The sequence below is a fragment of the Hyperoodon ampullatus genome (assembly GCF_949752795.1).
Source record: "Hyperoodon ampullatus genome assembly, chromosome: X".
NCBI classification, from domain to species: domain Eukaryota; kingdom Metazoa; phylum Chordata; class Mammalia; order Artiodactyla; family Ziphiidae; genus Hyperoodon; species Hyperoodon ampullatus.
The window spans coordinates 43112351-43136699 of record NC_136913.1 but is presented as its reverse complement, the minus strand read 5'-3'; the positions used below and the strand labels follow the sequence as shown (position 1 = coordinate 43136699).

General features: G+C 49.7%; 1 protein-coding gene across 1 annotated transcript in view; it reads right to left on the bottom strand.

Moving 5' to 3' along the window:
• Positions 1-24105, bottom strand: part of RBM10 (RNA binding motif protein 10) — a gene marked incomplete at its 5' end in the record, with an annotated part of 28975 nt that extends 4870 nt beyond the window's left edge. The window contains 10 exons of the mRNA XM_079727283.1: positions 66-226; positions 608-784; positions 928-988; positions 3050-3136; positions 4566-4639; positions 6575-6644; positions 8500-8730; positions 10194-10377; positions 22052-22193; positions 24036-24105. Coding sequence (XP_079583409.1) covers positions 66-226; positions 608-784; positions 928-988; positions 3050-3136; positions 4566-4639; positions 6575-6644; positions 8500-8730; positions 10194-10377; positions 22052-22193; positions 24036-24105 — 1257 coding nt within the window. The remainder of the gene's footprint in view (positions 1-65; positions 227-607; positions 785-927; positions 989-3049; positions 3137-4565; positions 4640-6574; positions 6645-8499; positions 8731-10193; positions 10378-22051; positions 22194-24035) is intronic.
• Between the last annotated feature and the right edge of the window lie 244 nt (positions 24106-24349).

Sequence of the window (24349 nt, the reverse complement as noted above, 5' to 3'; positions counted from 1 at the left end):
GTCCCTCCTCCCTGCCCCGGGGGCCGGGATCCTGGCTGCCCGGCCCCCCCCTGTGCCGCCCTCACCACGATGGTGGAGAGCTGGATGAAGGCAAAACCACGGTTCAGTTGGGTCTGCTTGTCCTTGATGACGCGTACGTTGGAGGAGGACAGCACTGCGTAGGGTGCCAGGGCCCCCAGGATGGAGTCCATGGTGCTGTGTGGGTTCAGGTTGCGCAAAATGATGGCTGCAGGAAGGGGCCCAGCATTAGGGAGCACCCCTGATATTCCGCTCCGGCCCTACCCTCTCGTGGCTCCCCACTGCTCCCTCTCCCCTGGCCTCCGCGTCCTCGCGCCTGCTGCTTCCCCTCACCTCTTCCTCGCAGATAAACTCTGCCTGTCAGTCCAAGTCCCAGCTCAGTCGCCCACCTGCTGAGAACCTTCTCAACACACCCCCAGAGGTGAGTTTGGCAATGCTCTTCCTCTGCTCTCCCTACATTACGTGTCTGCCCCCCACCAGGCAGAGGCCCCTGGGAGGATGAAGTCCTGGTCACCACCATCTCTCTGGCCTTGGAGAGCCCAACCTAGACACCCTAAGGCAGGGAGGAAGGAAGGAACAACTGACTCACTGTCGTTGGCGTTCTCTGAGCTCGGCTCCGAGCCCTGTGACAGGGCCTGGGAGGCCAGCACTCCCTGGGCCTGGTAGGGCTGTGGCAGGGGCAGCAGGCCCTGGCTTAGCTCCCGACCACCCAGCGGTAGTGTCTGTTGATCCAACCTTGCGCCCAGGGGCAGCTTCTGCTCTGCCTCTGTCAGGGGCAGCAGAAGACAGGCCAGTGACAAAGGGGGAGGGGCTCCCAGGCTGGTCTCCCTCCTCCCAGAGCACTGGCCCCTCCCCGTTCTCCCCCTTCCCAGCAGCGTCCCAGGGAAGAGGGAGCTAGGAGGGCCATACCTGACTTGGGTACACCACATTTGAAGCACTTCTCACGGCGTTTGAAGTTCTGGACGCCACACTGTGAGGCACAGGCCAGGCTATCAGAGGGGGTGGGGCTTTCCACTGCGCCCTCCAAACGTGGATCCAGAGATCCCCCAGGGAACCCGCCACGCCCCGGGAAGGTCCCAGGGTCAGGGGTGGCAGGGGGCTTCGGGGCTCTGGCTGTCATCCTCGGTCCCGTGAATCTTCCCTTTACATGGTCTCAGATTTGTTCTCAGTGCCAACCCCTCAACTCGGGAATCCGTAACCCCCCCACCTCTGTTACCAACTGCCGCCTGCTCTGAGGTACCAACTCCCAGAAATGCCCCCACCTCCAAAGTCCCTTTGGTAGGTTCCTCTTCCCAAAATGTACTTCCCTATTCAGAAACCTTCGTTATTTCTATCCCTCAAAGCCAGCAGCCCCTCTGTTGCCAGACTCCCACCCCCCCTTCATCTCGAGGACTGGGTTGGATCCTGCCGCTCTTGAGAAATAAATCTGCCGGGGATACTGCAGCCTCTGGAGACCCCCAGCTTTCACCCCATTTCTATCTGTGATCCATGGTCACGTACTAAGCACTGCTCCCGTGCCAGGCTCCGTGCAGGACGTGGCCTCTGCCCTCCTGGCCTAACAGTGGGGAGCAGACGTAGCACAGAGGGGCAGCAGGTGAGTCTGTGGAAATGGTCCCCCCCCAGGGGCTCTGGGAGGGGAGCAGGCCTAGAGGCCCAGCTCACTCAGCTGGGTACAGTCAGCAAGGCTGTTTGATCTGGGAGGTCCAAGAGTTTGGTTTGGTTTTGCTGGGAAGCGACTGCTGGCAGAGGCAGCAAGAGATTTTGTGTAGGACGGTGAGGAGAGAGGCAAAAGCAAAGGCTGGACAGGGGAGGTGACACTAGATCCCAGAGGGTGGTCACACTCAAGCTCAGAGTTGTGGGGGTTTTCAGCAGAGGAGGAGGGACGTGGTCAGAAGTGGTTTTGAGGAATGTCACCAATGAGGGAGTGGGAGAAAGAGGCAAGAGGCCAGCACACCAGAGAGGGGCCTGTGGCGACTGTGTGGGGGAGGAGGTGAGGACTGGCCTGAGCAGTGGGAATGGCAAGAGGGGGCATTTCTGTGATGGAAGTGACAAGGCTGGAGAGCAACAGGATGTGGTGGATAAAGGAGAGAAAAGAAGAGAATCCCCTAGTTTCAAGGAGTATCTGAAAATACAGGAGGGATGGAGTCCTCTCCAGAGAGGTTGGACACCCGCCTTCTGATACTACTTTTTTGGTTTTGAAATAAGCAGGAACCACTCCCCTTACTGGGCAGAGTTCCTCTTGGGGAGAGGGCCTCCGCCAGCTCTCAGGTCTCCCCTTAGGTCTCAGGGCCGCCAGCCGGCTGCAGGAGGTGAGGCTGTAGAGTCCCAAGGCTGCTTGTGAGGCTGGCCCCAGGGGAGATCTGAACTCACGGTGGCATCCACGGCCCACGATCAGGAGCAAGGCACAACTCAAGGTTCCATCTCTCTGAGCCTCAGCCTCCTCTTAGGGAATATGACTGCAGAGATCTACAGCTTGTACCCTCAGTCTCAGGCAGACATGGCTTTGTCAGAGGTGGGGGTCACCTGACACAGGCTCTCAGAACACCCTACACGTTCCTTCAGGACAAGCGCTGACACTGAACATTGTTAACGGCGGGCCAGGTGTCATTCCAAGTGTTACCCTCTCATCACCACATTTCAATCCTCCCAACCACCTTTGGGGAGCGGGGTCATTGGTATTTGCGTCGTAGAGATGGGGAGAGTGAGGCAAAGAGAGGTTAAATACCCTGACGAAAATCAAGGCAGATTTGGGAGAGTCTAACTTCAGCTAGTCTGGTTCTGAAGCCCACATTTTATAGATCACATTATGCCTCCACTGTCACTAGTCACTTACATAAACATCTGTCTCAAGTCTACTGGGGCTTCAGGCAAGATCGTGCCGCATGAGGGCAGAGCCTGGCGCCAAGTGAAAGCTCAGTACAAACTGGTGGGTGGGTGGCAAGGAGCAGCGCTGCTTGAGCTGAGCCAGTCCTCCACACCCACGCCACTCAGAGGCCCCGGGGAGACAGAGACGTTGCCACCGCCCCTGTACCTTATTACACAGCCAGTCCTCATTGATCTTGGGCTTGGGGTCGCTGTAGTGCATGGACACCTTCTGGCCCAGGATGTTGAGGGAGTGCTGCGGGGAAAAGCAGAGCACAGTGAGGCCTGGGCAGCAGTGCCCCACGCACCGTCTCAGCACAGGAGAAGAGAGTGAGCGAGCCCTTCAGCTGGATGGATGAGGGACAGGGAACGGAGGGAGGTCGGAGAACTGACGAGGGAAGAAGGAAGGGAAGGAGGGAGGGAAAGCGCCACAGCCCTCGGGCGCAGCTGTTTGCTGCCTTTCCGGGCACGCGCACACACACGTGAACACACGCCACCAGGCACACAGTGCTCGGCTGCCCGAAGCTTGCCGGACAGCGGGGGAAACCCCCACTCGGCCCTGACACTGCCAGGCCACACCCAGGGCCAGCACTACACAGGCTACACTTGGGATGAGGGGGGACGGGGACGGGAGGGGAGGGAGAGGAGGGGAGAGAAAGAGAGAAAGAGAGAGCGCACGCGCACTAGTGCTGGAGAAGGGGAAAAAGAAAGAGCCATATTTAAAAGATGGACGGTCCTGCTGTGAGGCTGTCTTCCCGTGGCTGGCTCGGTCCTGGGCCCATGGCACTAGCCTGTGGACCGGCAGAGATGGCCCCAGGGCCGCCCCTGCTGAGCCTCCCTTCCACCACATCGCCCCTTCCTCCCCTGAGGCTTTCCTTCAGTGCCCCACACCAGTGAGCTGGGCTCTGGGTGGGCGAGCAGAAGCTTTGGGTCTCCGAAGGTCCCAAAGCTGCTGGGTTGGGAGCCCGTGCCAGGCTGGGGGAGCAGGCTCCCCTCCCTCCCGGACAGCACGGCTCCTCGCTGAGCGGGCAGGCCTGTCCCTAGCGGAGTGGGGCAAGTGGTGACTCCTGTGGGGGCTAGGTGCAGTGGGAGGGGTGGGGTGACCGAAGTGGGTCCTGGTGAATGAAACCATCGCTCCTGACTGGTACTTTCGATCAACAGAGGGGTGCTGGCCTGTCCCGTGGAAATCAAAGGACCGAACTCACATGCAGGGACAGAGCTGGCAAAACAGGACTTGCTAGTTAGTGTGCCAACAGCTAAGTTCCCCAATGGCTGGACTTCCAGCGGTGCCCAAGAGTGGAACAGAGTCCTGGCTCTGCCTGACCCCAGAGCAGGGCGGTCCCCCGGGGAGTGGGAACTTAGGTGGAAAAACCCCACCCCCACCCCACCCCCCAAGGCAGCCCTTTCTCTGAAAGCTCAGCCAGGAGAGGAAGAGAGGCAGAGCTAATGCCTGGCCAGTGGGAAGGGCCAGTGGTGAGTGTGGGTTCCTGATGGGAAGCCCAGTGGGTAGCGAGAGATGGGAAGAGGAGATAGTGAGGGTCAGGAAGGGGGAGAGAGAGGGGGTGGGGGAATGGGACACAGGGCCACAGGGCAGGGAACTGTGTCCGTAAGAATCAGGCGATGGGGAGCGCTCGATTACAAAGTAGTATTTGTTTGGGGGGGGGGTTCAAGTGCGGCAAAGCAACCTGATTGGCTTCCATCCATCGTGTAGCGTCCTGCAAGTGACTAAACTCGACGAAGGCGAAGCCCCGGCTCTGACCTGGAGACAGCATTCAGATACAGACGCAGTGGGTTAGTCAACAGCTTTGGACACACGGCGTTCCCGGGGGCGGGACCCGAGGGGAGAGGACTGGGGGGGCAGAGAGGGAAGTGGGGAGAGGAAAAAGGAAGAAAGGGAGAGAGAGAAGCAAAGAAAGACCAGGGTGTGGGAGGCAAGGTAGATGGTCGGGAGGGGCAGGAAAGAGGGAAGCGGGAGGGAAGAAAACAGAGCTGGAGGGGGGTTGGGGGCAGGGGATACACACACGCCAGCTGGGAAGAAAGACAGAGAGAGATGGGGCTCAGGCACACCTGCCCGGACAGCCTGGGGTGACAGAGACGGAGAGAAGGAGCTGGGAGGGAAAGGGTACAAGAGAGGTCTCCAGAGCAGGAAGGAGGACAGAAGGGCAAGGCAGCTGGCTTCACATGGGCCAGAATAAATAACCAAACGGCGGGGCCCAGCACAAGGCCAGGGCAGCCCAGGAGGGGTCCTGTAACAGGTGTTTAATCAAAGGAGCAAAAGAGAAGCTGGGCCAGGCTGCTCGGGGAGGCTTGGAAGGCTCTAGGCCCAACAGGAACCAGAGGGAGTTAGGGACACAAGGTCACCTCAGCCTCACCACAGTCCAAGGGAAGGTTGGCCTCACCAGGGAGCCACCTCAGGGCCAAGCTGGGAAGATTACAGCCACCTACAGTCCAGGTCCTCCAAGACAGCAGGAGAATGGGGGCCAGGATCGTCCAGGTAGATCTTAAAGAATCAGCAGGTGCCTGGGAGAAGTGCCCAGGGCCACAGAGAGGGCTGCACCTGGGACACTGCCTCAGGGAGACCAGAATCCTGTCAGCTTGGCTGGGGTACAGCAGAGCAAGACCTACATGCTATCAAGAGAGACTCCAGGCCTGGCCAGGGCTGGGAAAAGGATCCAGGGCTTGATACCACAGGGAAGTAGCTCCTTCTTTGGAGGTGCACACACAGTGGGGGCTTAGACACGGCGGGACTTGAGGGGCATGCTTGATCTCCAAAAGAATAACCATCAGGATGCACAGGAGGATGGAATGGCATAATTAAAGAGAGAGAGAGAGAGAGAGAGAGAGAGAGAGAGAGAAAGGGAGGGAGAGAGGGAGAGAGAGGGAGAGAGAGAGAGAGGGGGGGAGAGAGAGAGAGAGAGAGAGAGAGAGAGAGAGAGAGAGAGAGAGAGAGAGAGAGAGAGAGGAGAGAGAGAGATGGAGAGAGAGAAAGAGAGAGAGATGGAGAGATGGAGGCATGGGGGGGAGAGAGACTGAGATGCAGAGAGAAGCCCAGGCAGAACGAGGCCCCACTGTGCCTGCCCTGGGGAGCCTGAGCCAGAGGTCCTGCAGAGACAACCCCCCACCACCCTACTAACCTCAGGCCAGCTCCAAGCAGCCTGCAAGAGGGAGGGAGGGAATAAGCGAGGCCAGCGATCCTGGCTGCTCCTTGGGATGCACCCTTGGACGAGAGCCATCCCCTGCCTCCCCTCTTGGGACACATGGGTGGGGCCATGTCAGACCTCTTTCTGGTCAGAGGCTGTTACCAGAAGAATGTGGGGGAGAGCAAGGCGCAGGGGAAGGAGAAGAAAGGAGAGGGAAGGGAGGCTACTGGGGGGATGGGGTTACCATCTCAGGTACTCAAGAGTCCCAAAGAGGAGGTTCCCCGGAGCCTGGCCCTGGCCCTGCCCCCGGGGAGCACTCAGCTCATCTCAGAGCTGCACCCCCTCCCTGACAGCCTCGCACAAGAGGCTACTGGCCGGAGCTGTGAGGAGAGTGGGATGAGGGGGAGAGAAGAAGAGGGTACCCCCAAGCTGCCCATTCCCAGCTGTGGCAGGAAGGCAGGGTAGGGAGGGTGAGGGAAAAGGCAGAGGCAGGAGGGAGACTCGGAGGCTGAGGCTGGCCAGCGGAAGAGGAGGGCACTAGAACAAAAGCTCACCTGAGGATTTGTTCCGCATCAGCCGGACCTCCCGTGCTTGGACGCCGTGGGACTGCAGCTGGCCACGGATCTGTACGGGGAGATACGGATTGGAGCAAGCTCAGCACGAGGGGGCTACTGGGTACCTGGGGCTGGCTGGAGGCCTCCAGGACCCCGGAGGGTCATAGGGGATGTGCACACACTGTCTCCTCTCTGTCTCTCAGGGCTTTCCCCCAAGTGACCACAGCCCCAGCCCCACACCAGTACCCAGTCTCAGCTTTCAGCCCCAGACTTGCAGAGTGAGTCAAATGAGAAAAGGGGCATGGTGCAAGGTGAAGCATGGCAGCATAACGACCCTCAGGGGTGGAGAAGAGCAAGAGAGCAAGCGAGCCAGCAGCTCAAGAGTGGTGGGCAGGGGTAGTCTGACAACAGGCTTGGTGCAGCCACAGAGCAAGGAAAGCTGGCAAGCAATTCTGGCCCTTTGCAAAGGGACTGCCCTCCGGCTTGCATCAAGAGAGACCCATGACACAAGTACGAAACTGTGAAGGACTGGGGTCTGAGCAAACCCCAACCATGTGTGCTAGACCATAAGTGGAGCAGTAACTTGGGGTGGAAACCAAAAGGCATGGCCGTGGGATTTGGAAAGCTTCCTGGATGACCTAAGGCAGAGGGAAGTTGCAGATGCAATTTGGGATTTGGACCAGGCGAGGCAGAGTCTCTAGGCCAGTGGTGCCTCTCCCAAGCGACTGGGAGCCTGTGCTGGGCATTCTTGGGCAGCAGCCTTAATGCCTCTGGGCCTCAGTTTCCTCATCAGGTTCAACAACAGAAGGGAAATTAAACATACACATACAAGGATGAAAAAGAAAGACACAGAGGAGCAGATCAGGACTGCTAACACTAAGGGAGAGCTCAGGAAACAGCTAGAATGTGGGCTCTGGGGTTCAGCTGTCCAGGTTCAGACCCCAGCTCTGCTGTGCCACTCACGGGCTGTGGGACCTGAGGCAAACTGCTTCACTGCTGGGGGCCTGGCTTCCTCATCCGTAGAATGAAAATACAAAGAGTACCTTCCCTACAGGGTGGCTGTGCAGATTAAATCAGAACTGACATGTGGCCCACCCTGTGATAAATCCTTCACAGATGTCAGCACTCAGTTACCGTCTGACCCTGAACAGTGCAGCTGGGCCAGCCCTGAAAGCTCTCAAGCACACAGGAGGGATTTTCTCTGTGACATCATAGGCAGCCAGCAGGTTTCAGAGGAGAGATGAGCAGAGAATTCACGGGCAGTGGGGAAGAGGAGGAGAACTGGGGAGGCTAGTGAGGAGGCTGTTCTAGTGGCCCACTTGGGGTTTTCCTGCTCTCTAGGAGAGGTCTGCACGAGAAGGGAGGAGGATCGGAGGGAACGTCACACAGGAAAACAGGGTGGGAAGGCTGCAGCAGCAATGAAGTCAAAGGAGAACCCAAGGCTCTGTGGTCGTGCCAGTGAGGAGATCGGATGCTGCTGGCAAAAGAGGGTGGAGGGCGGGGAATGAGAATAAAACCTCAGAAAATCTCACGGGGAACCTCCCCACCCCCCAGGACGCAGGGTCTCCACATCATCTCTGCCACCAGAAATATCTGGCACTGGGACTGGTGGGCATCTGGCCTTTGATGGACATTTGCAGAATGGATGGATGGCCAGTGGAATGTGCGGAAGGAATGCTCTGTTCCCTCCCCCACCCACCACCACAGCCCCTGGGCCAAGTCAGCCTATCCAACGCTCCTCCCTTCCAGACTAGGAGACAACAGGGCCTACCTGGGGGACGGATCAGTGCTGGCGGACAGAAGCTAGTGGGGATAAGGCATGAAAAGTGCTGAGGTTGGGGGTCAGGGAGAAGCTGAGGGCCCTGGAGGAGACCCAGCCTGGCCTCCTGCTCTGCCACCTGCCCAGGGACACGGGGGGCACGTACGTCATCCTCAGTGGCTGCCTGTGGCAGCATCCTCAGCATGACGATGTTACTGGCCTTCTCCTCCTCCTCCTCCTCCTCCTCCTCCTCCTCCTCCTCCCCTTGCTCGGTCCGATAGTCCTGGTCCCGATAGTCGCCGTCTCGGGGGAAGCCTGGTGGGCCGGTGGGGCTGTGCCTGTGCCGCCGCCGCCGCCTACGCTGAGTCTCGGAGCCCGGGGAGGCCTCGTAGGAATCCTGGCCAACAGAATGAGACGAGAGACACCAGACGGGCAGTCAGTCTGGGGTGGGCCTAGGAGCTGGCCGCTGGCTCTCCGAGGCAGGCAGGCTCTGAAAGCCAGGGGTGGGCGGGCTCCGGCTAAAGGTTTGGGGCAGGCAAGGTGGGTAGGCCCTGGACTGCAACCCTTCTGGGGTTGGAGATTCTCGCCAGGATGCTTTTGGGGGCTGCTTTGGTGGGGAGTGGGGAGAGGCTGGTGGCAGTATTGGTGTGGGAGAGGAACTCCCACAGACAGGTGACCAGACACCACTTGAAACCTCCTTGGGAAGAGACCATTTGGGGTTGGCACACTAAACCCTGCTGTTTCTCCCCCCTCCTCCCTCGCCAGCTCAGCTAGCATGTGCACAATTGTCCCCTGTGCCATGGAAGGCCACACCTCGCTTAAGATTCCCAGCTTGGGCCCTGCCACCAAGTCGTGGGTTTAGGAATGGCTTAAGACCTCAGCCAGAGCCAGCCAGCAGGGCCTGGCAAAGGTGCGAGGGCTACAGCGCTGCCTTCCGGTCCCTGATCCTCTGCCTGGCCAGTCCTCCATCACCACCAGGCTCTCTCCTAACAGGGTGTGCTCACTGGATTCCTGGGCGTTGCCCAAACCATCCTTCCAGGACTAAGCAAGCCAGGCCTGGGTCCACACCCCTCCTGCCCTCACAGAGGCCAGATAACTCAGTGCTCCACTCTTCCTGGTCCACCCAGGGCCCAGCCAGTGCCCTGGAGACATCCAGGCACAGCCCACAGCTGCCACTGAGGAAGCTTGGTTGCCCACCACAGGGGTCTTTCCACTGGACCCCCCAGAGGGTGGCCGGCAGCCCACACTCTGCTTCCCACTGGAAAGGAGAGCTGTCTGCTTGTGTGGACCAGGGCCCTGACGTCCCCTCAACTTGGGGTTCCCATAAGGCAAGGCTGCTTCTTCCCGTCAGATCGGGGCTCCCTGATGGTGAGCACCATGCCTCCCCACTCAGGCCAGGGCTAACTATCCAACATGGAAATGGCTAGCTTCTGAGCTCAAAGGAGAGGCCTGAGGGGACTTCCCCTTCTGTCTAGAGGCTCTGCCACCACTGGGAATGCCCACGGTCAACCCCCCAGAGCTGCTCTGCTTGGTGATATCCAAGTGCCCTCCCAACCCTAGATGCCGGGTCCCCAAATTGGCTGGGAGCAGGCAGTATAGGGCTTGCAGTGAACCCTGAACAACAGGGAGGAAGGGAGACAGGTGGTGGCCAGGGGCCCTCAGAAGTATAGAGCCAAGCACGTGGAAGTTAGGGAGACCCAACTTGGGAGAGGAGCCCTCAGAGAGGGGAGTGGGGACAGACCCTCCAGGTGAGGCAAAGCCACCGAGCACAGTCTGAAGGCATGGGAGCTGAGAGCTACCTGCACACGGTGCTGCAGCCAGACAGAGGCCCTGCAGGAGCTGGCCCTCCCCCGCCCTCACCTCTGCACTCTGCTCCTCGGACGAGTCATCATAGTCGTGCTTGCCCTCCTGGCTGCCATACTCGCGGGGATAGGAGCGGTAGTCCATGTCCCGGTAGTCGTGATCCCGGCTGCGGTTCTCCCCACCATCATCCTGTGAACGATCGGCAGCTCCGTAACGGCCAGTCCTGTCTCCACGACCCCCTCTGGGGAAAGAAGGATGGGGAGGGAAGAAAGGGCAGTCCTTTCTGAAAGGTGCAAGAGGTGAGAGTGACCCCACCCACCCCCTCCCCCTAGACCCTCAGCACCGCCCCCTGACAGGGATCCCTACATGCTGACCCCGTGGGGCCAACTGGCTCCCACCTCTCCCTCAAATCCAACCCACTTCTCTCCTTCCCTTCCCCACCTCTCCATTCCCTCACTGGGCCCTCAGATGTGGAACCCCGACTGGTTTCCTCACCTCCACCCAGGCCTCCCCTAGTTCACTCTCTACACCCCAAATGTGAATGAGGGTTTCACAAGGCAAAGTCAATCAAGCCCAACCATATTGCTCCTTACAAAACACCAAAATGCTCACCAAGGTCCTACAAGATCTGCAGGGTCCTGCGGGAAGAGGTCCCTGCTGACCTCTTTCCTTCCACCTCATCGTGCACTGCGCTACTCTGCCCCCGTTCCACGGTCACCTTGCTATAGCACTGGCAGCTGTCTGTTTGTACGTATGTATGTATGTATGTATATATTTTGCGCGGGCTTTTCTCTGGCTGCGGCGAGCGGAGGCTACTCTTCGTTGCGGTACGCGGGCTTCTCATTCTATGTATGTATGTATGTATGTATTTATTCCGCGCGGGCTTTTCTCTGGTTGCGGCGAGCGGAGGCTACTCTTCACTGCGGTACGCGGGCTTCTCATTGTATGTATGTATGTATGTATATATTTATTTATTTCGCGTGGGCTTTTCTCTGGTTGTGGGGAGCAGGGGCTACTCTTCGTTGCAGGGCGCGGGTTTCTCATTGCAGTGGCTTCTCTTGTTGCAGAGCACAGGCTCTAGGCATGCGGGCTTCAGCAGTATGGGCTCAGTAGTCGTGGCTTGTGGGCTCTAGGGCGCAGGCTCAGTATTTGTGGCACATGGGCTTAGTTGCTCCGCGGCATGTGGGATCTTCCTGGACCAGGGCTTGAGCCCGTGTCCCCTGCATTGGCAGGCGGATTCTTAACCACTGCGCCACCAGCGAAGCCCCTGGCAGCTGATTTGTTAAAATTTCTCCTACTGCAATAATTGTAAAATAATTATCTCAACATTGATTTAATGTGCATTTCTTTGATGATTTTAAAAAATTACTAGACTGAGTTTTGGGAGATGAGGGAACCACCTGTTCGGTTCACTGCCCTATTCCCCAAAGCTTAGCTTAGTGCCTAATACTCAGCAGGTGCCCAATAATTATTCTTTGATAAGATAATGACTCTAAAGAGCACCGAGGAACCGCTGGACCATCAGGAAACTCCCTCTAAAAGTATTCTAAAAGCAACCAATACGTATCTACTTAAAACAAGACAAAAATGGACACCACCATAGACTACTACTAGCAGGATCCCAATCCTGGTCAGAAATGATACTAGAATATCCATTATCAACACCATTATTAACATTATTCTAAGATACTCGCTATTAAACAATTAAACAAAGGAAAAAAAAGATTAAAAACTGGAAAGGAAAAGGTAAAATTACCATTACTTGTAGATGATATGAGGATGTATCTGCCTAAGCCTAAGAGAATCAACTGAGAAATGATTATAAATAATAAGATAAATCAGTAAAGATGCTGGGTTCAAAATTAATACACAGAAATAAAAATTGTGCTTGTATTCAGAGAGCCACTGTTTAGAAATAGGAAGATCCCAAGTATCACTGCATCAAAAAGGTTAAATACCTAGACATGTGCAAGATCTTATGACTATACTTCACACATATAAGCCAGGATACATTTGAAATGGGTCAAAGATTTAAATGGAAGAAATGAAACCATAGAGGAAAAGAAGAATAAAACACGAGACAGTTTTTGTTTTTGTTTTTTTTTTTTTTGCGGTACGCGGGCCTCTCACTGTTGTGGCCTCTCCCGTGGCGGAGCACAAGCTCCGGATGTGCAGGCTCAGCGGCCATGGCTCACGGGCCCAGCCGCTCCGCGGCATGTGGGATCTTCCCGGACCGGGGCACGAACCCGTGTCCCCTGCATCGGGAGGCGGACTCTCAACCACTGCGCCACGAGGGAAGCCCATGAGATAATTTTTTGATAATCCTGAAATGGGGAAAACTATGACCCAAATCCAGAAGCCACAGAAGAAAAGGCTATTAAATCTGACTACATAAAAATAAAACATTTCTCCTTGGAAAAAACAAAAACCATCACAAGTAAAGTCAAGACAAACAATAAACAGGGAAAATATAAGGGAAAAAAAAGGGAACTGAATTCACAGAAAATAATACAGTTGACCCTTGAACAATGCGGGGGTTAGGGGCACCGACCCTCTGCTCAGTTGAAAATCCGAGTATAACTTATAGTCAGGCCTCTGTATCTGTGGTTCCTCCACATGCTCAGATTCAACCAACCATGGATCCTGTAGCATTGTACTATTTACTATTGAAAAGAATCTGTGTATCAGTGGACCTAGGCAGTTCAAACCTGTGTTGTTCAAGGGTCAACTGTACAGATGGTTTATATTTGAAAAGATGCTCTATCTCACTCATAATGAAAGATGAAAATTAAAACTATAGTGGATAGGTCATTTTTATAACACTTAAAATTTATTTTTGTATATTTTTCCTAAATCATTTTTATTGTGATAAAATATATATAACAAGAACTTTACCGTTTTTTAAAAATAATTATTTTTATTTTTATTTATTTACTATTTTTGGCTGTGTTGGGTCTTCGTTGCTGCACGCGGGCTTTCTCTAGTTGTGGTGAGTGGGGGCTACTCTTCGTTGCGGTGCGCGGGCTTCTCTTGTAGTGGAGCGCAGGCTCTGGAGTGTGTAGGCTTCAGTAGATGCCGTACGTGGGTTCTCGAGCGCAGACTCAGTAGTCGTGGTGCACGGGCTTAGTTGCTCCGCGGCATGTGGGATCTTCCCGGACCAGGGCTCGAATCTGTGTCCCCTGCATTGGCAGGCGGATTCTTTTTTTTTATTTATTTATTTTTATTTTTTTTACAACTTTATTGGAGTATAATTGCTTTACAATGGTGTGTTAGTTTCTACTTTATAACAAAGTGAATCAGTTATACATATACATCTGTTCCCATATCCCTTCCCTCTTGCGTCTCCCTCCCTCCCACCCTCCCTATCCCACCCCTCCAGGCGGTCACAAAGCACCGATCTGGCAGGCGGATTCTTAACCACTGCACCACCAGGGAAGCCCAAGGACTTTACCATTTTAAAGTGTACAACTCAGTGGCACAAAGTACACTCAAAATGTTGTACAGTCATCACCACTATCTATTTCTAGAACTTTTTCATCACCCCAAACAGAAACTCTGTACTCTAATTAAACAATAATTCCCCACACCACCTGGCAACCTCTACTCTACTTTCTGTCTCTATGAGTTTGCCTATTCTAGGTACCTCATACAAATGGACTCATATAACATTTGTCCCTTTGTGTCTGGCTTATCTCATTTAGCAGAATGTTTTCAAGGTTCATGTTGTAGAATGCATCAGAATTTCATTTATTTTTATGGCCATATATGTATGTATGGTATATACCACATCTGTTGATGGACACCTGGGTTGTTTCCACCTACTGGTTGTTTTGGATACTGTGAACAATGCTGCTATGAACACTGGTGTACAAGTATCTGTTTGAGTCCCTGCTTTCAGTTCTTTTGGGTACACACCCAGGAGTGGAATTGCTGAATCCTATGGTAACTGATTTTTTGAGGAACTGCCAAACAGTGTTCCATAGTAGCTGTACCATTATACATTCCTACCAGCAATGCACAAAGCTTCCAATTTCTCCACATCCTCATCAACACTTGTTATTTTGCATTTTTCATGTGCTTATTGGCCAATTATACATCTTCTTTGGAGAAATGTCTATTGAAGTCTTTTGCCCATTTTTGAATTAGGTTTTTCTGTTGCTCTTGTAGGAGTTCTTTATACATCCTGGGTGTTAATCCCTTATCAGATATATGATTTGCAAACACATTCTCCCATTCTGTGGGATGTCTTTTCATTCTTTTGAATAGCATTCTTTGATGTATAAAAGTTTCTAATTTGATAAAGTCAAACTTATTTTTAAGAAATGGTAATTTTAGATTTACAGAAAAGTTCAAAGATAATACAATTCTCATATACCTTTCACCCAGTTTCTCCTAATGCAAATGAGAACCATGGTGCATTTGCCAGAACTAAAAAGTTAACTAAACTGTAGGCTTCATTAGCATTTCACCAGTTTTTCCACTACTATCCCCTTTCTGTTCCAGGATCTAATCCAAGATACCACATTGCATTTAGTCATCATGCCCCCTTAGTCTCCTCTGGCCTGTGAAAGTTTCTCAGTCTTGCCTTGTTTTTTTCTGACCTTGACACAATTTTGAAGCATACTGGTCAGTTATGGTTTTTTGAAGAATACAATAGAGGTGCCCTTCTGATCACATCAGATCTCAGGGGCATGCTATCAACGTGACTTACCACTGGCGACGCTGAACTTGATCATCTGGTTATGGTGGGGTCTGCCAGGTTTCTCCGCTGTAAAGTTTCTTTTTCCTTTACACTCTATTCTTTAGAAGCGAGTCACTAAGATCAGCCCACACTCAAGAGGAGGAAAATTAAGCTCTACTTCCTAGAGTCGGGAGTGTCTACATATACTATTTGGAATTCTTCTGTAAGGAAGATCTGTGATCGAATGTTTTTAACTCAACAAATCTGCAAAAGTCCAAATGTTTGACAACAAACTGTTGGTAAGGCTGTATGGGAAATAGGCACTCTCATATTGGTAGGAGTGAAAATGGAACAATCCTCATGGAGGGGAATTTGTCAATAGCTGGCAAAACTAAAAATCTATATACTCTCTGACCCCTCAATTCACCTTCTAGGAATTTAATGTACTGATACACTTACACATATACAGAAACAGTATTCTCAATGCAACAATGTTTATAACAGCGAAGGACAAGAAACAACTTAGAGAAGAGTCAGGAAAATTCTGTTTAAAAAAAGACTAATGATGGAGAGAGGAACCCCACCAAATATTAAAACATATTATAAAGATGGAGCAATTGAAACACAAATGGACAGATTGGCAAAATCAAATAGAGTTCATAGCATACAAACACACATATGGAAATTTAGAATCAGCCCAAGGTTGCATTTCAAATGAACAAGGAGAAAATGGATTAGTCAATAAATACTAGTTGTGATAACTGTCTAGCTCAGGAATTGCTAAACCACAGCCAGGGGGCCAAATTCAGTCACCTAAATAAAGTTTTCTTGAACACAGCTATACCCGTTCATTTACATATTGTCTGTGGTTGCTTTCCGCAGACTGGTTGTGACAGACTGTATGGTCTTCGATGCCAAAAAATATTTACTATCAGGTCCTTTACAGAAACAGTTTGTTGACCTTTAAGAAAATAAAGTTGTTTATCTACCTCATTTCTTACACCAAGTAAATTCTAGATGGATCAAAAATTTAAGTCCCTGAATAGACACCTTAAAAATATTAGAAAGAAAATGTAAGAAAAAACTGATTACCTCAAGAATGGGGAAGATCTTTATAAGTAAGGCATAACCCAGAAGTCATAAAATTAAAAAAAAAGATAAATCTGGCTTCATAAAAAATTTTAAATATCTAGAGTATAAAAAATACCATAAACAAATAAACATGTGATAAAACAAATATGGTAAAATGTTAATGGTAGAATCCAGTGGATGGATATAGAGGTGTTCACTGTAAAATTTTTCAACTTTGCTATATGCTTGAAATTTCATAATAAAATACTGGAAACCCCCCAAAAAGCTAAAAGGTAATTAACAAATGGGAAAAATAAAATGTTTCCAGACATTTCAGTTGGTTTGCAATTTTTCAAAATTGTTCATTCATTTATTCATTCAGCAAATAGTAATGTAACATTTGCTATGTGTCAGGTGCTATTCTAGGTGCTGAGGATACTGCTGTGAACAAAATGAAGTCTCTGTCCTTGTGAGCTTGGCTTAGAACCCAAATTGTTTCCTTAATGATAAATGCCTAGACAAGAAGTGGCTGGTGTGAGAGATATGAGTATTTTTAAGGTTTTTGACATGTACAATGTTTTTCATTGTTGCTTAATGTAGGTATCCCTCGATATTTGTACTCTAGTTATCAGAATATAAGAACTGAACAGATTTGGGGACTTCCCTGGTGGTGCAGTGGTTAAGAATCTGCCTGCCAATGCAGGGGACACGGGTTCGAGCCCTGGTCCAGGAAGATCCCACATGCCACGGAGCAACTAAGCCTATGCGCTGCAACTACTAAGCCCGCGTGCCACAACTACTGAAGTCTGCGCACCTAGAGCCGGTGCTCCTCAACAAGAGAAGCCACTGCAATGAGAATCCCGTGCACCGCAACGAAGAGTAGCCCCCGCTCACCACAACTAGAGAAAGCCCCCACACAGCAACAAAGACCCAACACAGCCAAAAAAAATAAAATAAAAACCAAAAACACTGAATAGAGTTGAATAAATGTTCAGATGAAATCTTGAACTGACACTCAGCATCTAAACCAAATAAATTTGGATATTGAACTCTTGCTATCTAAACTCAGGAAGGGAAAAGATTTGGATAGTAAGGGATACTTTTCATTGGCCAGAGAGCACTTTGACTAAATACCTTCCAAAGGTAGTCCCCATTCACAATACATTTCTAGGAAGCTGGACTGAATCATAATATAAGAGGATCTCCACAAAATGAGTATAACATAAAATGCCATAATTGGCAGAAGTAGACAAAATGACAATGAAAAACCCAGGCCCCTTTAAAGGTGAGCTTTACCAAACTTTCAAGGGACAGATAAGTCTTACATGAGTTCCTCCAATAAAGAGAGAAATAGCAAAAGATGCCCAATTCATGTCATGAGGCCATCTTGATTCAATGCCAGATAAATACCAGAAAAGGAAATTATAGGACCCCATCACTGATGGACACAGATGCAAATATCCTAAATAAAACAATTATCTAATCAAATGTAACAGTGTTTTAAAAGTATACACAACATTATTTAAATAATTTTTCTTCCAAAAATTCATGAGTAAACATTAGAAAAACAAATTGAGAAACATCTACAAAACAACCGACATGTACTCTTTAAACATCAAGTTCATAAAAGACAAAGACTGAGTAACTATTCCAGATTAAAGGAGACTAAAAAACAAAGTAGCTCAATGTGATGTGTGATCTTGGATTGGATACTGGATTAGGGAAAAACAGCTATAAAAGACATTTTTGGAAGAACTGATGACATGTGAATATAGACTTTAAGACAAAAGTATTGTATCAATGTTAAATTTCTTGATATTGATAAGCATCCTGTGATTATGAAAGAGAAAGTGGAACAAACATGCTGTAGTACTTACCGGTCATGTCTGCCACTAACTCAAATGAGTCAGAAAAAAAATGTTATGTATAGAAAGTGGAGGAGGGGTAGAGGGAAGGGAGAAGGAAGAGGGGAAGGGAGAGGGGAGGAGAAAAGGGAGAGGGGAGAAAAAAAGAGGGGGAAGGAGGAAGGAGTAGGCTTGTAGGTGGGTAAAGCAAATGTTGGCAAAATGTTTACAATTAGTGGTTCTGGGTAGAGGATTAAGGGAGTTCGTTGTACTTGCAATTTTTTTTTTTGTAAATCTGAAGTTTTTTCAAAATGAGAAGTTATAAACATACACATACATACCATGATCAAGGAGGGTATATCTCAATAATATCAAGGATGCAATTGAATGCAATTTATGAAGTTGATGGACAAAAGGAGGAAAAAAATCACGTAATTATGAAGTTCAATACTCACTTCTGTTCAGTCTTAGCAAACTAAAATTAGAGAACTTTCTTGATTTATTAAAGACTATATTCTAAAAGCCTACAGTATACATCACACTTGATGGTTAAGCAAAAGGGGTTGCCTATCAGGCCTGGATTGACTGTCTGTCTGCAGATATCCTTTATGGGAAAGAAAATAAACTATAGTGTTTAAGCCATTATTCTTTGGATTTTCAGTTACAACCTGCCAAAATGAATCTATACTTGTGATTCTTAACTAAAATGAATCTTAATCAGCATCACGGATACTATTTAACACGGTATCAAAAGTCCTGGTCAGTGCTATAAGTGAGGAAAAAGAAATAAGAAAAGCCAGGATTGGTTTGTATACAACATGGCTAACTACTTAGAAAGACCATCAAAGCCAACAATGAATGAGTAGAGATAACAATGGAACACAGCAGAGATAAGATACCTTACAAAAACCAACAGCTTTCCTCTACCCCAGTAAATACCAGCTTGGAAAATAAAAAGACAAGGTGCGAATAAAGACTACTGAAGCACCTAGGAATTACTTTAACAAACAATACACGACCAGATTAAACTTAAAAGCTTTTGCACAGCAAAGAAAACCATCAACAAAACAAAACTGAATGGAAGAAAATATTTGCCAATTATATGACCAATAAGGGGTTAATATCCAAAATATATAAACAGCTCATACAACTCAATATCAAACAAACAAACAGAAACAAACAAACCCAACTTAAAAATGGACAGAAGACCTGAATAGACATTTTTCCAAAGAAGACACACAGATGGCCAAGAGGCACACGAAAAGATGTTCAACATCGTTAATCATCAGAGAAATGCAAATTAAAACCACAATGAGGTATCACCTCACACCTGTCAGAATGGCTATCATCAAAAAGAACACAGACAACAAATGTTGGTGAGGATGTGGAGAAAAGGGGACCCTCGTACACTGTTGGTGGGAATGTAAACTGGTGCAGCGACTGTGGAAAACAGTATGAAGGCATCTCAAAAAACTAAAAATAGTCCACTCCTGGGTATATATCTGAAAAAAATGCAAACACTAATTCAAAAAGATACATGTACCCCAATGTTCACAGCAGCATTATTTACAACTGCCAAGATATGGAAGCAACTTAAGTGTGCATCAACAGATAAATAGCTAAAGAAGATGTGGTACATATATACAATGGAATACTACTCCGCCATAAAGAATGAAATTTTGCCATTTGCAACATGGATGGACTTGGAGGGTATTAATGCTAAATGAAGTAAGTCAGAGAAAGATAAATTCTGTATATCACTTATATGTGGAATCTAAAACTTAAAACAAACTAATGAATATAACAAAACAGAAACAAATTCACAGATTAGAGAACTAGTGGTTACCAGTGGGGAAAAGGAAGGGGGGAGGGACAAGATAGGGGTAGGGCATTAAGAGGTACAAACTATTATGTATAAAATAAATAAGCTATAAGGATATATTGTACAATGTAGGGAATATAGCCAGTATTTTATAATAACTATGAATGGAATATATAATCTTTAAAAACTGTATCACTGTGCTGCACACCTAAAACTTATATAATATTATACATCAATTATTCATCAATTTAAAAAAAAGGAATACCAAAGACCTGCATTTTGGTTTATTCAGATTTTTATGTCCTTTAAATTTTATAGATCTTTGTGACCTGTTTCAGAGGATGAGATGACTACTTACAAAACTGACAATTCTCCCCAAATTAATATATAAATTCAATGCAATCTCAATCAAAATTCTTGAACTTTTTGAAGGACTTGATAAGTTTTTTATATAAAGCTCCAAAATGACTCAATCAACTTTGAAAAATAAGATCAAAGTAGGAGCTATTAAGACATTCTATAAGGCCACAGTAAGAAAAACAGTAGGGTTCTGCACCAGAATAACAAATAGACCAATGAAACAAATCGGATCACTCAAGACAGATCCATGTACATGAGGAAACTTAAAATGAGATGAGGTACTGCAGATCAATAAAGAAAGAATGGAGTATCTGGGGGGCTGTACTGGGAAAACTGCCCACTATATGGAGGAAAATAAAACCAGAACCTACATTATAACATATTCAAAAGTGGCCTCTAGATGGATTTAAAGATGTGAATGCAAAAGGTAAAACTATAGAGTGAGAACAATCTTTGTGACCCAGAGATAGGAATAGAGAAGATTCTGAAAGGACAGGTTATAGGACAAAAAAGTGATGAATTTCAGCACACCAAAATTAAAAACAGGTATCCATCCTTGAGGCAATCATTAAGTAAAAGGCAGTAGGCACACCCCATGGTGTCTTTGGGACCAACTAGAAGCAAAGCACTAACATACACATGGCAATACAGACAGATCTTAAAAATGCAGGGCTGAGTCATACAAAGTCCAGGAAACAGAATGAAGATGTAATATTCTTCCATTTGTGTAAATTGAAAACACACACACTCGAAACAACACTACATATTTTAGAAGGATACATTTCAAACACAACAGAGCAGCTGCCTACAGCTATGGGTATTGGAAATAAAAAAGGAAAAAATAAATATGGCAAGAGAAGGTCTTGTACCAACCTATGATAGAAATGTACCTTGAACTGGAAAAGTATGATTAACTCAAACCTCTGCACTTGAGGTCCTTTAAAAGCCAAAAGAAAGCCAGTGGCTTTATATGGTAATAAAGTCTGAGGCAAGTATCTTACCTACTCAAACTCAGAAACTGCCACAGAGCTCTTCCAGTGAATACCATCCAAAATCGAATGCCTTTCAAAAGACATTCTGAAAGAAAGTCAAGGCTGAATAACACTAGAGGATGACCACATCTCAAGTTTGGGCTCATCACTTTTCAGAAAACAAAATATTATAATTCTATATTTTTGAAAAGGTAGTGGTAGCAGAAACCCTTTGTAAGACATTAAAAAAATTATTTCCTCCCTGACTTTTCATAAATCTACTGACTCTTAATAGAGGCTCTCTGGGACAACTAGGTCTACTTTCCTATACAATCTTTAAATGTCAGGAGTAAATCATCTTCGTTAGAGGTGATCCACCAGTATGGTAAGGGAATGGCCCAGGATCTCTGTATTTCACCAAGTGTCCCAACTGTTTTTTGTTCGTACCAGAGTTTAAAAATAACTGTATAAGAGTGTCCCATTCCAAGACAAGTATCACACCAACTTCAGCCCACCCTGTCCCTGAATCCTAAATCTTAAAAATGCAGTGCTGAGTAATACTATCTGACCTGGCTTGCCCCATACATTTTCTGGGCAAATTCCTGACTCTGAAGGCACCACTCCTCTCCATCCCTCAAACCCAAAGCTACAGCCCACACCTCTCTCCTGAGAATCCACAGCACTTACAACCCACCCACTGCCCATCTGTCATGCACCTCTGCCTCTCCTCCTGCAGTGGCTGTCCACACCTTGGTGAATGGCACCATATACCTATCTGGGTCATCCAAACTGGAAACCTAGGCATCAGTCTCCATTCCTCCCTTTCTCTTGATCCCTTCCCACCCTGCAACCAAACATGGCACCTATCAAGCTGTTTTGTAATGACCTGTAAACTGTGTGGTCTCCCTTGTGAGACCCTAAGTAAGGAGAAGGCTACAATCTTATTTGTCTCAATTCACCAATGCACTCCCAGAGCCTAGCACAGGTCCTGGCTCACCAGTGCCAAGTAAAAATGTCTGCTGAAAAGAAACCAATCATCTGCTGCGCTGTTTTTTGTTGTTGTTGTTGTTTTCTGCACAAAAGCCCTCTCCTAGCACTTTCCTGGATCAACTCTCACACAGGGACAAGCCTAGGTTGCTTGGTAAAGGTGGGAGCAGGTAACTCACCGTCTTTCATACTCCATGTCCTGATAGGGCCTGCGGGGGCTGCTGGGGCCCCTCCTCAGCCGCTGGCTCCGTTTCACTTCCCAGCCACCCCCGCTGCTGCCACCATGATCTGCCAGCCTGGGTGATGCCTCCTGCAGGGACTCTGGAGAGAGCAGAAGGAAGGGGTCAAGGCAGTTGGGGCAGAGAGGGCCTCCTTGAGAAACGCTTATTGTGAAGGCTTTCTGCTGTCCCTGAGCCCAGCGACGCTGTTTCCCAACTCCTAGCGCTCCTGTGGACCAGAGCAGGAAGGCAGTCCCTATTTGGCCTGCTGCTTCGTTTCCCTACAAACGTGAGGCTACAGCCGGCCGCCCTAGAAACAGCATGGCCTTCAGCAGACAGCATCTTGCAGAGACCCGGTGGTGCCACCAATTCTGTGATCAGGGCTTTGCCATCTGAGACTGGTAGACAAGTCAAGCCCGGAGCTACCTGCCCAGGGGGGCTCTAAGTGCTGGATGACTTGTCTGAGATCAGGCACATTAGGCATGGAGGCGAGACTTCACAACGGGAGTCCCAGGCACCCACCAGGCTTCTTTCATGAGCCCTCAGGTGCCATTTCATCCTCCCAAGAAGATGCTGGCTGCCCACTATGAGACAGCAGGAGACCACGAAAGGCTCAGGGGGCGAAGGGGTAACTTGGCAATGAGACAGCTGCCGCCTCCCTAGGCTCCCAGCCAACACAGTTTTGGCCCTCACAGGGCAACTGGCTCAGCCCTGAGCCCTGTCTCTTATGCACAGCCAGGTCCCCCAAGGCGGCTCCCTCCCCAGGGCTCTGGGCCCAAGTTATTCAGACGTAATAAGGAGCCCTTTCGGAGCCTGTTTTGAACCGCTGTTACTCTGCTGGGATGGAAGGGCAGTCCCTTCCCGCAACCCTCAGGGCTGCGGTGAGAACGAAGGAAGGCCTGAGAGCCATGTGACCGGGCCAGGGGTCACCACGAAGTATCCCAGAATCTTCAGGCCCCACCCTCTAAACAAGAATCAGGCAAAGTCAGGCGTTAACAGCACCTGCCCAACACTAGGTTGCCACCACACCTTTCCCCCTTGTATACACTCACACCAATTTTCCTCTTCAAGCCACAGGGAACCAGAGTTTCCTGCTCCCAGATGGGTAATAGTTTGAATCACAACCAGGGGCCCCAGTAGATGAGAGCCAGAGACAAAACCCCCAGTAGATCTGGAAAAGGGGCCAGAGTCATACACTGGTATCCACAACAGATAGGGACCAAAGTCACAGACTCGAGCCCCGAATAACTACGGGCCAAAATCACAGACAGGAACCCACAATCAACACGGGCCATAATCACACACTGAGGCCCCCTTTCACAGGATGAGCGTCAGAGTAACAGATACGAACCCCCCCCCAAAAAAAAGAAGGAGAAATAAGTCTTACACACGTTCCTTGCACTCCCCGCCCCCACCCAGTAAGTGGATTAGGGCCAATCGTAAGAAGACTTTCTATGGATAAGGACCCCTCCCCATGGATAAGGACCAGGGTTAGACACACACTCCGAGGATAGAGACCCGAGTCATACCGACGTTCTCCCTCCTCCCCCACCCAAGAATAAGGACCAGAGCCACAAAACACTTCCCCATGGGTAGGTAAGTACCAAAGTCACACACGAGAGCAGAGAGCACACTTCCATGAATAAAAAGCAAAGTCGCAGACACCCGCCTCCCACGGATAAAGTTCGGCGTCGCAGACACACTGAGCCACAGTAGCCCACTCCCATTCGTCCCTCCCTTCCCCCAACCCGCGTGCACCCATCCAGTGTCCCAATCGCGCACGCGCCTCTGCTCTCTAAAGGAGAAAAACAAAAAACAAAAAGACACCCCCGTCCCCGGCTCAGCGTGCAAGCATCGATCGGTTCTTCGCGAAGCCCAGACCCGCCGCCCGCAGTCCGCCCTCCCGCCTCCTCTACGCACCCCGTCCCCCACCCCGGCCCCTTACCTCCGCCCCCACGATCAGCGTCGACGCTCACCTTCTCGGCCCGGGCTGTCAAGGGAGGGCTCTCGGACATCACCTCGGCCCGCCGCCACCTCCTCCAACTCTCCCAGCTCAGCCGGAGCCGATCCGCGCAGCTACCAAGTCCGAGGCTAGGGGCGGAAGGGCGGAGGAGGGGGGGAAGGGCGGAGGAGGGAGGGAGGGAGGGGAGAAGCGCGAGGCGCGCTACCCTCCCCTGGAAACCCACTGCCGCCCACTCCCAGCCGGCCGCGATCACCAGCACAAAATGGCGACGACAAGAAGGGAGCCGGCGCTTCGAC